The 12539-nt window shown below is 42.4% G+C and overlaps 1 protein-coding gene across 1 annotated transcript in view; it reads right to left on the bottom strand.

Annotated features, from left to right (window-relative positions):
* Positions 1-12539, bottom strand: part of rspo2 (R-spondin 2) — an 82546-nt gene that overhangs the window by 28730 nt on the left and 41277 nt on the right. The window contains exons 4-5 of the mRNA XM_052064838.1: positions 5814-5957; positions 5399-5587 (exon numbers count right to left, since the gene is read on the bottom strand). Of these exons, the coding sequence (XP_051920798.1) occupies positions 5399-5587; positions 5814-5957 (333 nt within the window). The remainder of the gene's footprint in view (positions 1-5398; positions 5588-5813; positions 5958-12539) is intronic.

The raw sequence follows: 12539 nt of genomic DNA, 5'->3' as shown, positions 1-12539 counted from the left end.
TAAATGCCCAATGATGACATTTTGAGGCTCATTCCTAGTTTCCAAATTGTTCAAAGACACATTTGAATGTCTATACTGATCACAAAAGAGACATAAACAAAATCAGAACATAAGAGATTGTTTCAAATAGAATTTTAAAAAACTGTTTCCATCAGCTTGCTTAAAGGCCCCTTTATCATCCACTTTTTTTCTCCCAGTTTTATGCATAACATACAGTATGTCCAAATGAGTTTGACATCTACGCAGCAAGGACACCGGGCATCACCATGTAGATGGGAAACATTTTCCTCAAAGGGGGTGGGGCCATAGCCTTTGATGGTGTGGTGGTACACTGGCCTGACTTGTGTGCGGGCAGCGTAGGATCGGTTCCCACCCAGTGCCGATGTGAATGTGAATGAGAATGGTTGTTCGTCTCTATATGTGCCCTGTGATTGACTGGCGACCAGTCCAGGGTGTAGTCCACCTTTCGCCCGAAGTCTGTTGGAAGAGGCTCCAGCACCCTCCGTGACTCTATACAGGATAAGCGGTGTTGAAAATGGATGGATGGATGGTCCATAACCCTGTTAGAGCCGCATTAGGTTTCACTACATGCAGCCTCAGTTCTGATGACAGCCCGGTATCCCTTGGGGAAATGTTTTCTAACTCCATATGGTGATACCTCAGGGCCACCCAGTTTCTTCTCTAAGGCAGCCCGACGAATCCACAGCATCCGACTGGTTCTCAGGGGTATTCTGATTTTCTTGTTAAATGCATCTGCGCGGTGACATTGCACAACCTTGCAGCCGCCATTCCAATGGAGTCAACAAAATGAAGAGACGGTGGCCACAAGATGGCAATATATTGGGAACTAACCAATCAGAGGGAAACTATTTTCCACATCAACTGAAGGACAACAATTGGATTAAACTTATTTAGGAGTTATTTCTATTTTTTTGGATATCAAAGACTATAAAGAGAAAGAGTGAAAGAGAGAGAGAGAAATTTTTATCAAGAAAAACTTAAAATGCAGTTGGGAAGTCGATGTTTCCTCCTTGTGAGCTGTGCATTATGCAGTTTGCTCCGCTCACATTATTTTCTGAATGCAGCCTTTCAATAGCAGCTAGTGCTTCAACTGTTTACTTTTGTTGTACTGCTTGACACATCTGTTACTCCATTTTTTTGGGGCACTCTGAATGACTAAACGGCGTATGAATTTCTTAACGGTCTGAGTGAAGTAGAAGTGTATTTCCGAATGCACTCTTATTGAGAGATATGGGATTTGGGGGACAGACAAGTTTTTTCTAAACTACGCCTCCTCTGCCCCATAATTAAATACGTAAATAAAATAAAAATCAACATATTTCGTATGTTTCCGATTTCGTATCGGTAATCGAGTGGTTAGCGCGTCAACATCAAGATGTAGAGGTGCAGGGTTTGATTCCGACTCCGGCCTCCCTGTGTGGATTTGCATGTTCTCCCCGTGCTTGCGTGTGTTTTCTCCGGATGCTCCGGTTTCCTCCCACATTCCAAAGACATGCATGGCAGGTTAATGGAACACTCTAAATTATCCCTAGGTGTGAGTGTGAGCTCGGATGGTTGTTCATCTCTGTGTGCCCTGTGATTGGCTGGCAATCGGTTCAAGGACTACTGCCTGAAGACAGCTGGGATAGGCTCCAACAACCCCCGCAACCTTTGAGAGGACAAAGCGGATCGGAAAATGGATGGATGGATGGACATTTCGACTGGCCCTACTGAGAAGCAAAATAATAAGAAAACCCGCAATAACCGATGATGTAACGAGGGAACACTTTCTTTAGCCATTGGAGCAATGTGAATGAAATGAAATGAGATTAATCAATGACTGCCACCTACAACAATGCATCATAATACCGACTCATATCAGATGTTGACTTCATTTAAAAGTCGCGAGCAGGTTACAAATGCTCTCCTTGATTTCATAGTCCATGGCAACTTTACCTTCCCACAGTGCATGACATATAGTGCTGGAGCAGCTAGTAACGAAGCATGTATTTTGTGATGCCTTACAAGCTATATCAAGAGTGGAATGCAAACCGAAATTTAGGATTCCTTATTTATCAAGAGATGGTCTTGAAAGATAGTTACCGATCATCTTAAAAATAGTTGTGGAAGTACATCCTTGTTGTGGTTGTGAATACCACTGATTTCTCTTCTTTGGCAAAAGCAACAATTATTTTATGTAATCAGTGTTTAGAAGGATGGAGACTGTAAGGGGGTTCATAGTGGCTTTATAGAGGTGGAAATTAAAATGATAATCATCATCATCGTCATTATCGTATAGTTAAAGTTAACGCCGATGTGTCAGACCTGTTATATACATTTTTAGAGCTGTATTTATTTAGTCTCTGTTTAACCCAATCATGCTATTTCTCCCTTGCAATGCTGACTTCAAGGCAACTTGGGCTTCAGCGCCTTGTTCAAGAAGACTTCAACAAGGGAAAGTCAGAGAAGTAATCTGAACCGGTGAGGCTTTTGTCACTGGGCAACACGTTCCACCACCTGAGCCCCAGTCACCCCATAAATATTATGTGACATGACTCAAAAGTTCAGGCAAGCAAGCAGATAAAATGTATACTGTAGATTTATTTTGGGTACTTTTTTCAACTAAAGCCAGAAAAGCTGACTGTATTGTCATACAAGTGGAAAATTACATTTGTCTATACCGTACTATACTGTATATTCCTTGAATAAGTATAAGCTAGCTGATGGGAGCACAATACATTGTCAAACTTCGAAAGTTGACTTCAATGCAGCTTGACAGTTGTATGAAAACAACATATGGTATGCTACCATATATTTTCTACATCCTCCACATGAAGGATGAACCTCCATCTTTCGGACTGAGTGAAGAATCAAGACACCATTATTGTGGCAACACCAGCTGAGAACAGCTAATGAATCCCAGCAGTGTTAGCGATGTGCACTGTTTACACTGACCTGCAACTTATATGGAACGCATCAGACACGGTTTACACCGCTCTTAACATTTGCTGTAAAAACAAGTTGCCTCTTGACATTATCTGCAGTTCTGCACTTTAGTTTCCATGCTTGTGTCTAGTTTCTCAGAGGGACTAGATCATTCCGGACATAAGGAAAAGAACACGATCGGCCACATCGTTCCTGTATGTCTCAACTGAGCTTGAAAACAGAGGTGAATCAATACCGTTCAGTGTAATTCAGCTGCTTAGAAATGCATAAGTGATACATACTTCTCTTCTGTTGTTTTGTATTTAATTCTCCTGTCTGTTTAATCCACAAACTCCATATGGGGTTTCATAATCCTCCGCTTAACAAACACATTTGTGTATGGTGTCTAAAGAACTATGCAGATAAAAATTTTCATTTTTAGATTAGTTTCCACATTTGACTGCTATAAATCCTTCTTATAGATTCCAAAGCTTACATTTCAAGTAGGTCTAGCGATGAATGGAGAGAGGGTTGTTGCTGTTTTTTTCTTTTTTCTTTTTCTTTTTCTGGTCAAACTGGCTGCAACATGTCAACCGTCGCCTGCCTTTCAGCCCTCTCATGCAATATGACAAAAGCAGTATGTTTTGTGGAAAGAGATGATTTTCCGATGCCAAGTCAATGTCTTTTTGTCTTTTTTGACTTCTACGTCCCATTCAGCTTGTGTAGTTTACATTTTCTACATAGTATTTATTTCAAGGAAAGAGTGTAATATTTCATTGGCTTTTGTCAAGTGGGGATTTTCACAGGCAGTTAAGCAGTGGGGAATTAAGAACACATGCCAGAGAAATGTACAGTACCTCTATTAAACCATGTCACAAGGTTAGGAACTGCTGGGATGTACATCCAGTGAGACTTTTACACGCAGCTTTAAACCCGGACAAAGAGATGTTCCTCAATAAGGAACCATACTGAGAGATTTACAGGGAGCATGTTAGTAGGGGGGTGGCCCGGTAGTCCAGTGGTTAGCACGTCGGCTTCACAGTGCAGAGGTACCGGGTTCGATTCCAGCTCCGGCCTCCCTGTGTGGAGTTTGCATGTTCTCCCCGGGCCTGCGTGGGTTTTCTCCGGGTGCTCCGGTTTCCTCCCACATTCCAAAAACATGCGTGGCAGGCTGATTGAACACTCTAAATTGTCCCTAGGTGTGAGTGTGAGTGCGAATGGTTGTTCGTTTCTGTGTGCCCTGCGATTGGCTGGCAACCGATTCAGGGTGTCCCCCGCCTACTGCCCGAAGACAGCTGGGATAGGCTCCAGCACCCCCCGCGACCCTAGTGAGGATCAAGTGGCTCGGAAGATGAATGAATGAATGTTAGTAGGGGAACAAGTCGCTTTGTGAGGGATGAAGACGCAGCCTGCAGCTTGTTCCTCGGAACTGAGTCAACTACTTATGCTATTCGGACTTTATAATAATGCTTCATCAGTATCTTTCATGTCAGAGATTGTTGACTGTATTAACCATGCATACAAAAGAAGACTCTAATCTAACAGAGTAGTAAAATCTCTTGGAAAGGTCAAGTAGGTGAGGCAAAAGACATTGGGATGTATGCGGGGGTTAGGGGAAAATTTCCCTGACAAACGGGACAAGACTTAAGAAATAAATGTGCGGTCAAATCAGTTTCCAGAAGCAACAGCAGCAGCAGCAGCAACTTCTGTATCATTGAAATATGAGAAACCAACAGAGGTTATTGAGGTTTATTAACTCTTTCAACACTTCACTTTATCATGCCTCCGTTCAATGAGCAAGAGTACTTTCCTCTGTCACCTGGCATTTTGCTTTCTTTACTCAACAGCCGAAATGATAGCCACGAGAATTGCCTCTTTATTTGGCTGAATTAAACATTGAGACTTGTCTTATCCTCATGCAAAGTGTACAAGTGAGTACAATAAGGTTTAGCACATGTATTTTAAAAGCAATGAAAACTGAAGCCATCACACCAAATAGAGCGTTGAGCCATTGAAAAATGACTTCTTCAGATTTGACTTTCCATTTGATGACCCAACAAGCTTACTTTGTGCAACCGCAAATATATCTCAAATTGACGCGTGGAAACAGAGGCGACCATTGAGGTAACCTGCAGATCGTCCTTAAGGATGGTGGAAGAGTGGGGTGGGGGGGGGGGTATGCCTCAGAGAGAAAACTGTCTTGAAGCCCGCAATGGGAAATAACTTAAATTTCATGCATGGAAAAGCCACAGAAAGCCTAAATAGTGTAGCCGAAGAAAAAATTAAATAAATATTTAAAAAATCAAATGTGGCGTGTCGAGGATTCATGTTACAGGTGGAACGGTCAGATGGTGGACAAGGTCTGTGTCTGGAATTCAAAGTCGTCTGTCTTCGTTTATATTTGCAGCGTAAGCTTTTAATTTAATGTGGAGGCTGTACAAAGCATTTCAACATCGCCGTGTGACATCCCTACCTTTTCTGCAGTGTCTCATGGCCATTTTGCACCTGCGGGACTCAGCAATGGTGGGACACGGTATTGTGTCCTTGGGTGGTTTCTTTATAATGTGCCGAGTCCGGGTCTCCAGACCCCACCTAAAGCCGCAGGTTTTGTTTCTTCTGGTGCAAGCTCCCCAGTCACTCCACTGCCCGACCTCACAGCCATCTGTAAACGCACACAGTGATGCGCAGGGGAAACCACAGCAGAATGTCATTTTGAAGCAATCCACAGACCCCAGGTCAAGCTTTAGTACTGACTTTACTAGGATGACATGCACTTCTTGTTTGTGGTCTGCTTGTTTTTAGGATTCAGAGAAGAAAATTCAAGAGCATACAGCATATTTAAAACTTTGATGCGAACATGCACGTGTTTTTCATACTTGTGCTGTTACCTCCACACTCCATGGTGTCCTCCAGTGGGGCAAAGCCCTCGGGGCACTTGTCAAAGCATCGCCCTTTGTTGAGGTAAAAACCTGACTTGCATTTGGTGCAAAAATCTTTACTGAAGCAGGACTCACAGTTCTCTATCCTGCACCCTGGAGAGAGAAGGAGAGACATCAGGGTCCATCTGATCAGTCCTCTCATCTGGAGTTGATCCAGAGTTTTAGGGTTTGGGGAGTGGGGTTCTCAAAGGATTACATAGTCTGTGCCTCAGAAAAAGCTGACAGTGCCTTGTGAATCATTTCCCAGCAATGCACAGTAAATCTGGAGCTATTTGTCTTCTTTTGAGAGAGCAAACAAATGGTTTAGAGATAAGCAGAAACCTCGACCATGTCCTGCATGTCCACCTGACCTCCAGTTCATCAGCAGATTGCACCACCATCTAACTGTCAAGACATAAAAGTCAAGTATCCGTAAATAATTCTGTAAAGAACAGTATAGTTCAGATTTCAACAGTATGATTCGGAACAGTCAACATAGATCTGGCTTGCATATCCTCCTCGGGGAATGTGTGCCAGATTGTGATTGTGAATATAGTAAGTAGTGCAACATCAAAGCAACAAAAGTGTGTCGACTACCAATGAATTCAACAAGCTAGTACATACTACTGTAAACAAAGGCCGGCTGTCAGCTTTGTCTTGGTCAACACAAGTTAAAGTTCTTCTTATTAAATCCTTGTTATTGCATAGAAGTGATTAACTTCCCATCAGTTTGCAGTCTCTCTCTCTACCTCTTTGTTCCAGTTTACGGGAGTATGCCAAACTGTGTGCGCGTGTGTGTGTGTGTGTGTGTGTGTGTGTGTGTGTGTGTGTGTGTGTCTGTGTGTGTGTGTGTGTGTGTGCGTGTGTGTGTGTGTGTTTGTGAATGCAACTGTCACTGAAAGAAGGCTGAATAGGAAGTTCAGGTTTTGAACTACCAGTATGCTGCAGTCAGATGAATGCATGCGTTTGGGCTCTGAATTACACCTGTCATAATTCTTGCTTTTAATGGTGCGTCGTGTTCTTTGTATTTCTTTCATGACGTGCAAAAATGATTATGTTTACCAGTCAGGTCCAGTGCCATCCGATCCTTGTGTCTTATAAGTAAGTGGTTGCAACTGAGCATAAGCCTGTGAGTTTCTTGGAGCTTTTAAACATTGTTACTGTGATTTTCCATATGTGAAAGCAATAGACGCAGACGGTTGCACATTTGTCTGTGAGCCATACAGGGCCCAGGAAAAGGAAGGCTCTCACAATCACAACCCTTAATTACACCATCTTCAGCTAACCATCAGTCCTCCTCAACATTCCTCCAAAACGAGGGGGTCCCTCCCCGCATTACTTTGAACCCTAAAGTATGGCCTCAGCCCACTGAGTCTGGTCTCACGCTTTCCACAGCAGTCGAAACAAACCATGGACACACACATAGGCAAACACACAAAGCAATCAAATATGGTTTTACAATTGATTTGTGTGACAAAGGTTCATGACATACTGAAATGTGTTACAACACTGAGCGTAAATCAGGAACATCTTTGGTTATTTCATGTTCGCATACTGTTTTGTTGTGATTGAAATTATAATTTGAAATAATTCCACATTTCCAGTGACTTTTTTTATTTTAATTAAGATATCCTTTATTCGTCCCACACAATACAATGCCATGTGTGATCGCACAGTAACGCAGAGCTAGATTTGAGTAGAAATGTGTAAACTTGAAGAAAGTAAGAAAATATCTCTCCCTCTCGGCTACTCATCAACTGATTGAAAGAAACTACATCAGGCAGGTTTGATACAAACAGAGCACTCACTATTCAGACACTATTTGGGATGCAAATAAATCACAAAGCAATTAGAAAGCACAACGCTGTCTTTTACCCTTCACACCACCCAGGCCTGTCATCACCAGAGAGACTTTCAGCTCCCTAAAACAAAGAAACAAAAAAAGAGGTCTAATAAAAAGGAAGGGAACATCTGGCAGTACTCTCCAGCACTCGCAGCCTGATGTCCAATCCGAAGGTATATACAGTCAATTAAAGCTGGACGACAAGTTTACACAATCATTTCAACTTGAAGTTTAAACAATATCAAACAACAACAAAAACAACAAAAAAACTACCTGCATTTCACTGTAAAATGTAATGTAAACTCATAAAGGATCTGTGATGTAAAACTAAAGTGCTTGGACAGTTTGTTTTCCCAAATAAAAGATAGGTAAGAATGTACCCCCACAAGATGGATGAGGTGGATGGCACATCCACAAGCCTCCCTGGGATTTACAATGCCGAGAGGTAGAGCTTTAGAGTCGGAGGTCATCAGAGAATGGAATGAGTAGGGAAGAGATCATTATGACAGAACACTATCCCCTTGTCCAGTTATCAGGCAAAAGGCTATCTTGGACAGTGTAGGCTATCTTTGACACTGGAAAATCTCCCACAGTGACCACCAGCAAGTCTGCTGGCCAAGTCAGTGGATTGTTCAGCAGCTCCAGACACAGATACAGGGGAGCGGGTTCATTCTCCCAGTGGGATTAACCTCTGGACCACCTTTCAAGGCTTCACAGAGGTGCCTTTGGGAAACTAATGAGAAATAATGAGGTCATCAGATCTCACTGACGGTCCGGTGTTCCAAAGACTTAAAGACAGTATCATCATTATCTTATTGCCGGCTTCTGCCTGCGAGTTATAGCATGAAGGCAAGAAGATGTTGGCACTGTGAGAGGAAATTCAAAAGCCGCCGGGGCAATGAGATTACTGCGATGTCACTGATGCTACATAACTTGAGAAATCAAATGCATTTTTAACTTGAAACATGAGTCATCAAGAGTCATTTGTCACACAGTGGTACATGCTTGGCAGAAGCCTGGGCCTGAGCAGGAAGTGCACCAATTGTACCAAGGACATGCAAAACCTCAGGTCAGCTTCAGTCAAATTTTGTTCCGGCGCAGGCCAACAGCATCAAGTGGAATCATGCAGTTTATTTATATGAATCTTCACTGCTTCGAGAAAGGGTGCTAAAAAAACTAAACAAAAACAAATAAAAACGATTGATTCATCGACACAGAGTTCCAAACCGGGGTTTTAATACATCTGAGCAGGATACGGTTTCGTCACACCACTCATCTCAGACTCCTCCTGAAAGCCAACCAGACTTGATGTTGCATAGCAGGAGTGTCGATTTCTTAAAAGACCTGGCAATGGGAAAAGGAAAACAAGCCCTATTTTTTCCATTCTTTTCCTCCAAGATGAGTAGAACAGCTCTGACCTACTCTCTTGGCCTGGGGTTTGGCTGACATGGAAGCTTTGGCTTGCTCACTGCCACTCAGCCATGACATGCACAGCTACGGATGGCAAGAGTTCACGTCAAAGGCCAAAGCTGCCATGTTCCTTCCAACTCTTCCTATGCTGTTTTTTTTCCACATGGGTGCACCTCTGCATGTCACTGTCAAACTAGGTGAAGCAAAGGTGGTGTTCTTGTCAATCACAATAAACTAGAGAGGGGATAACAATAGCAGCCACGCAATAGTCAATGAAAGACCAATATCTGCTTCAGTATCTTCACAGACAGCTAGCTGCAGGACATACACAAACATATCTGAGGTTCAGACCGTGGTCAAACACGCATTTGTGGAGTCACACAGCAGTATGCATGTTTCATTTTTCAAAAACTTGCAACTGGCCGTCTGGCCATTATGTCCTGGGAGAAGGGTTTGGTTTGTTGGGATCACTGTATTATCTGCCAAATCTGAAAGTGTGGTTAGTAAAGCTGCAATGATTAAATGTCTCTTGGTAAAGTAAAGAAGCCAAAAGCAACTGGTCGCTTCGATGGCCAGGCAACGCAATGGAAATACCCGCAAACTTCAGAACTCAATTGCAAAAGAGAGGACTTGAACGAGAACGATTCAAAAGCAAAGAAAATGCCATTGTTCCCGAAACCAACAATCCAGTCTTTTACAGTACACATTCGAAATGCATTTCACCGATGCCCAACGATGCATGAATGACATTCAGCACAAACACAAGGGCGTAATGCGAGAGACAGTGACCTAAAATTATAATGTTTAAAATCCAAAGGAGTGATGAATACCCAAAATGAAACACCTATTTCTGTGTTGGCGCCGCCTGTTTTCAGGAAAAGCCCTGTTTTATTCAAACTGCTTCCAAGATGTCGGTGGTGCTGATGGCAGTGAACATATCTTCACAAAGGTGGCAAGAGAGAAACTGTATTTATTTAGCGTGGCACAGTACAATTTCTCAGAAAACAATTTGATTTCAACCACTCTTCAAAGACGTTGACAACCCTGTACCCTGACCAGACTGGATGCTGGTTGGCAGTGAATAGCTGAGGTTTTTGTGGGGTTACTGAACACTGGAGAGGGTCAAAAGTAAATATGTTCGTGGCCAGCCTATAAGTGTATGTGAATAGCAGCCGGGGGAGGAGGGCTCTTTGGAAATTGTGCCTATGCTGACCTTTTTTGCGATGGCACAATATACTCTGGATTGGGAATATACCCCATGTAAAACTGAGGTATCATGAAATGTGACACACGTTTTGATGTACATACACCCACTATGTGACGATCGCTACAAAATTACACATTTTCTGTGGATTGGTGGATTGACACCAACAAACAGGTGTGTGGCTGCCTCTGAGTGGATGACCACCACTGGGATAGTACTAGTATCACCTATATTGCTATCCCTATGCTGCTAAAAGACATGTTTGCAAAGCAAGCACCCACAATAAATACAGTAGACACATAGCTATACATAAGGCATCAAAAGTAATTTAATAGGAGCATGTATTGGGCCTCTGGGGACAATATTGAGTGCTTCATTAACTTGCCGTGCATGTTTTTGGGATGTGGGAGGAAACTGAAGTGCCTGTAGAAATTCCACACAGGCACGAGGAGAACACTCAAACTTCACACGGGAAGGCCAGAGCCAGTATCGAACCCTGCACCGTTGCACTGTGAGGCAGATGTACTACCATTTGCAAATCATGTTCAGCCTATATTTATCTGAAAACACTGCAAAGACAAGATATTTAATGTTCAACCGGATACATTTCATTGTTTCGAGTAAATAATCATTAACTTAGAATTTTATGGCTGCAACAATGCCCCTTGGTACGGGTGCCTACCTGCAGCCAGTCCATGTGTAATATTCACTGAGCCAACTGCAAATATGAAATCCATTTACTGTATGGAGTACAAATGACGAGTGTGGGGAAACTGGGAAATTAGATCAGACAGACACGACTAGAGCCGTGATTACAGCAAACTTGGTCTCAATCAATCATTACAATTTCATGAGTGTGAACAACTACATAAAATAGCATAACGGTTTTACTTTGTGACATGCACAAATCATAGGAATCGGATGAACTTGCAACACATCATGGCAACATATTCTATGTGCTTTAAGTCATCCACTTCTATCTCCTTCCGAAGTTTTTTGTTGTTTTGGCAGTGTGCTTGGGGTCACACCATGCCAAATGATGAATGGCCTTCCGATCAGCTTTGCTACACGTTTCTTTTAAATGGCAGACACAAGATGACTTCTGAGTTTACTTTACTGCTGTCACTATGCAATATACTTACTGTATCATCAATGAAAAATGAGTGAGCCCATCTGAGAAGAAGCCTTGCTATACTATTACCTCCACTGTTTGACAGATGAACTTCCATATTTGGGATCAAGAACAGATATTTTGATTCTCTCTCTCTCTCTCTCTCTCTCTCTCTCTCTCTCTCTCTCTCTCTCTCTCTCTCTCTCTCTCTAAAAGCCATCGGTAAAGGTTAATCTTTGTCGGATCCCTCTATGAAATGTAATACAATTTTTTGGGGGCTTGTCCAACAACTTTTGCACAAAACTAGCTTGACCTTTGCATTCTTCTTGTTAATTAGTAGTGTGCATTTTCTGGTATTCGGTAGTTTGAATTGTATTTTGAGTGACATGTTTTGGGACCCGAGAGAGCCTTTGGTGACTTAAACATCTGCACTTGTGCTGTCTCCATGCACTTTAAGGTGAACAAATAAAAAAAATGTCATCAATGTATTTGCAATTCTTGTTTGTTCAATACGCAGTCGAGCCAGTAAAGGCAAGTCCCACTGCAACATACACCGTGGAAAGGCTGCTCATATTGTGTGGAGATATACCTCGATGTAGTTTGCTGCAAATTGTTGCCAGAACAATCCATATTGTGAGGATTTTACTTTTGATCATGAAGTCTTCTGCAAATAATTTATTGGGATACATTCGCTCCTGACCTTTGAAGGTTTTTGTTCATGTCTATGGCTTGAGGTCTTTTGAAGTCAGCATGGTTTGGTGAAAACATTGAACAATCTTCCAATGGTTCCTCCATTACATTATTGTGTCTAAAGGTTTTTTTCAACTTCCACTTGGGCTTCATTTTAGTATGCCTGCCAGCAGTTTGTCTCATTGAACCATGACTTCAAGTTCCTCACTGTTTTCATAAGAAACACTCAGCCAACACCTCCTGCCCCATGTAAACTCATAAAGGATCACTCTCACACTCTTGCTCAATCTCTCTCTCTCTCCCATTCTCTCTGACCTCACATTAAAATTGTGATTAGGACAGGGTGCCATATGAGGAGGTGAGGGAGACATTCCATTAATTGGCTTCGGAGTCTGTGATTGGCTGGTGACCAGTCCATAGTGAACCCTGCTTCTTGGC

The sequence above is a fragment of the Hippocampus zosterae genome, chromosome 5 (assembly GCF_025434085.1).
Source record: "Hippocampus zosterae strain Florida chromosome 5, ASM2543408v3, whole genome shotgun sequence".
NCBI lineage: Eukaryota > Metazoa > Chordata > Actinopteri > Syngnathiformes > Syngnathidae > Hippocampus > Hippocampus zosterae.
Note: the sequence above shows the minus strand (reverse complement) of the source record. Positions and strands in the feature narration are given on the sequence as shown.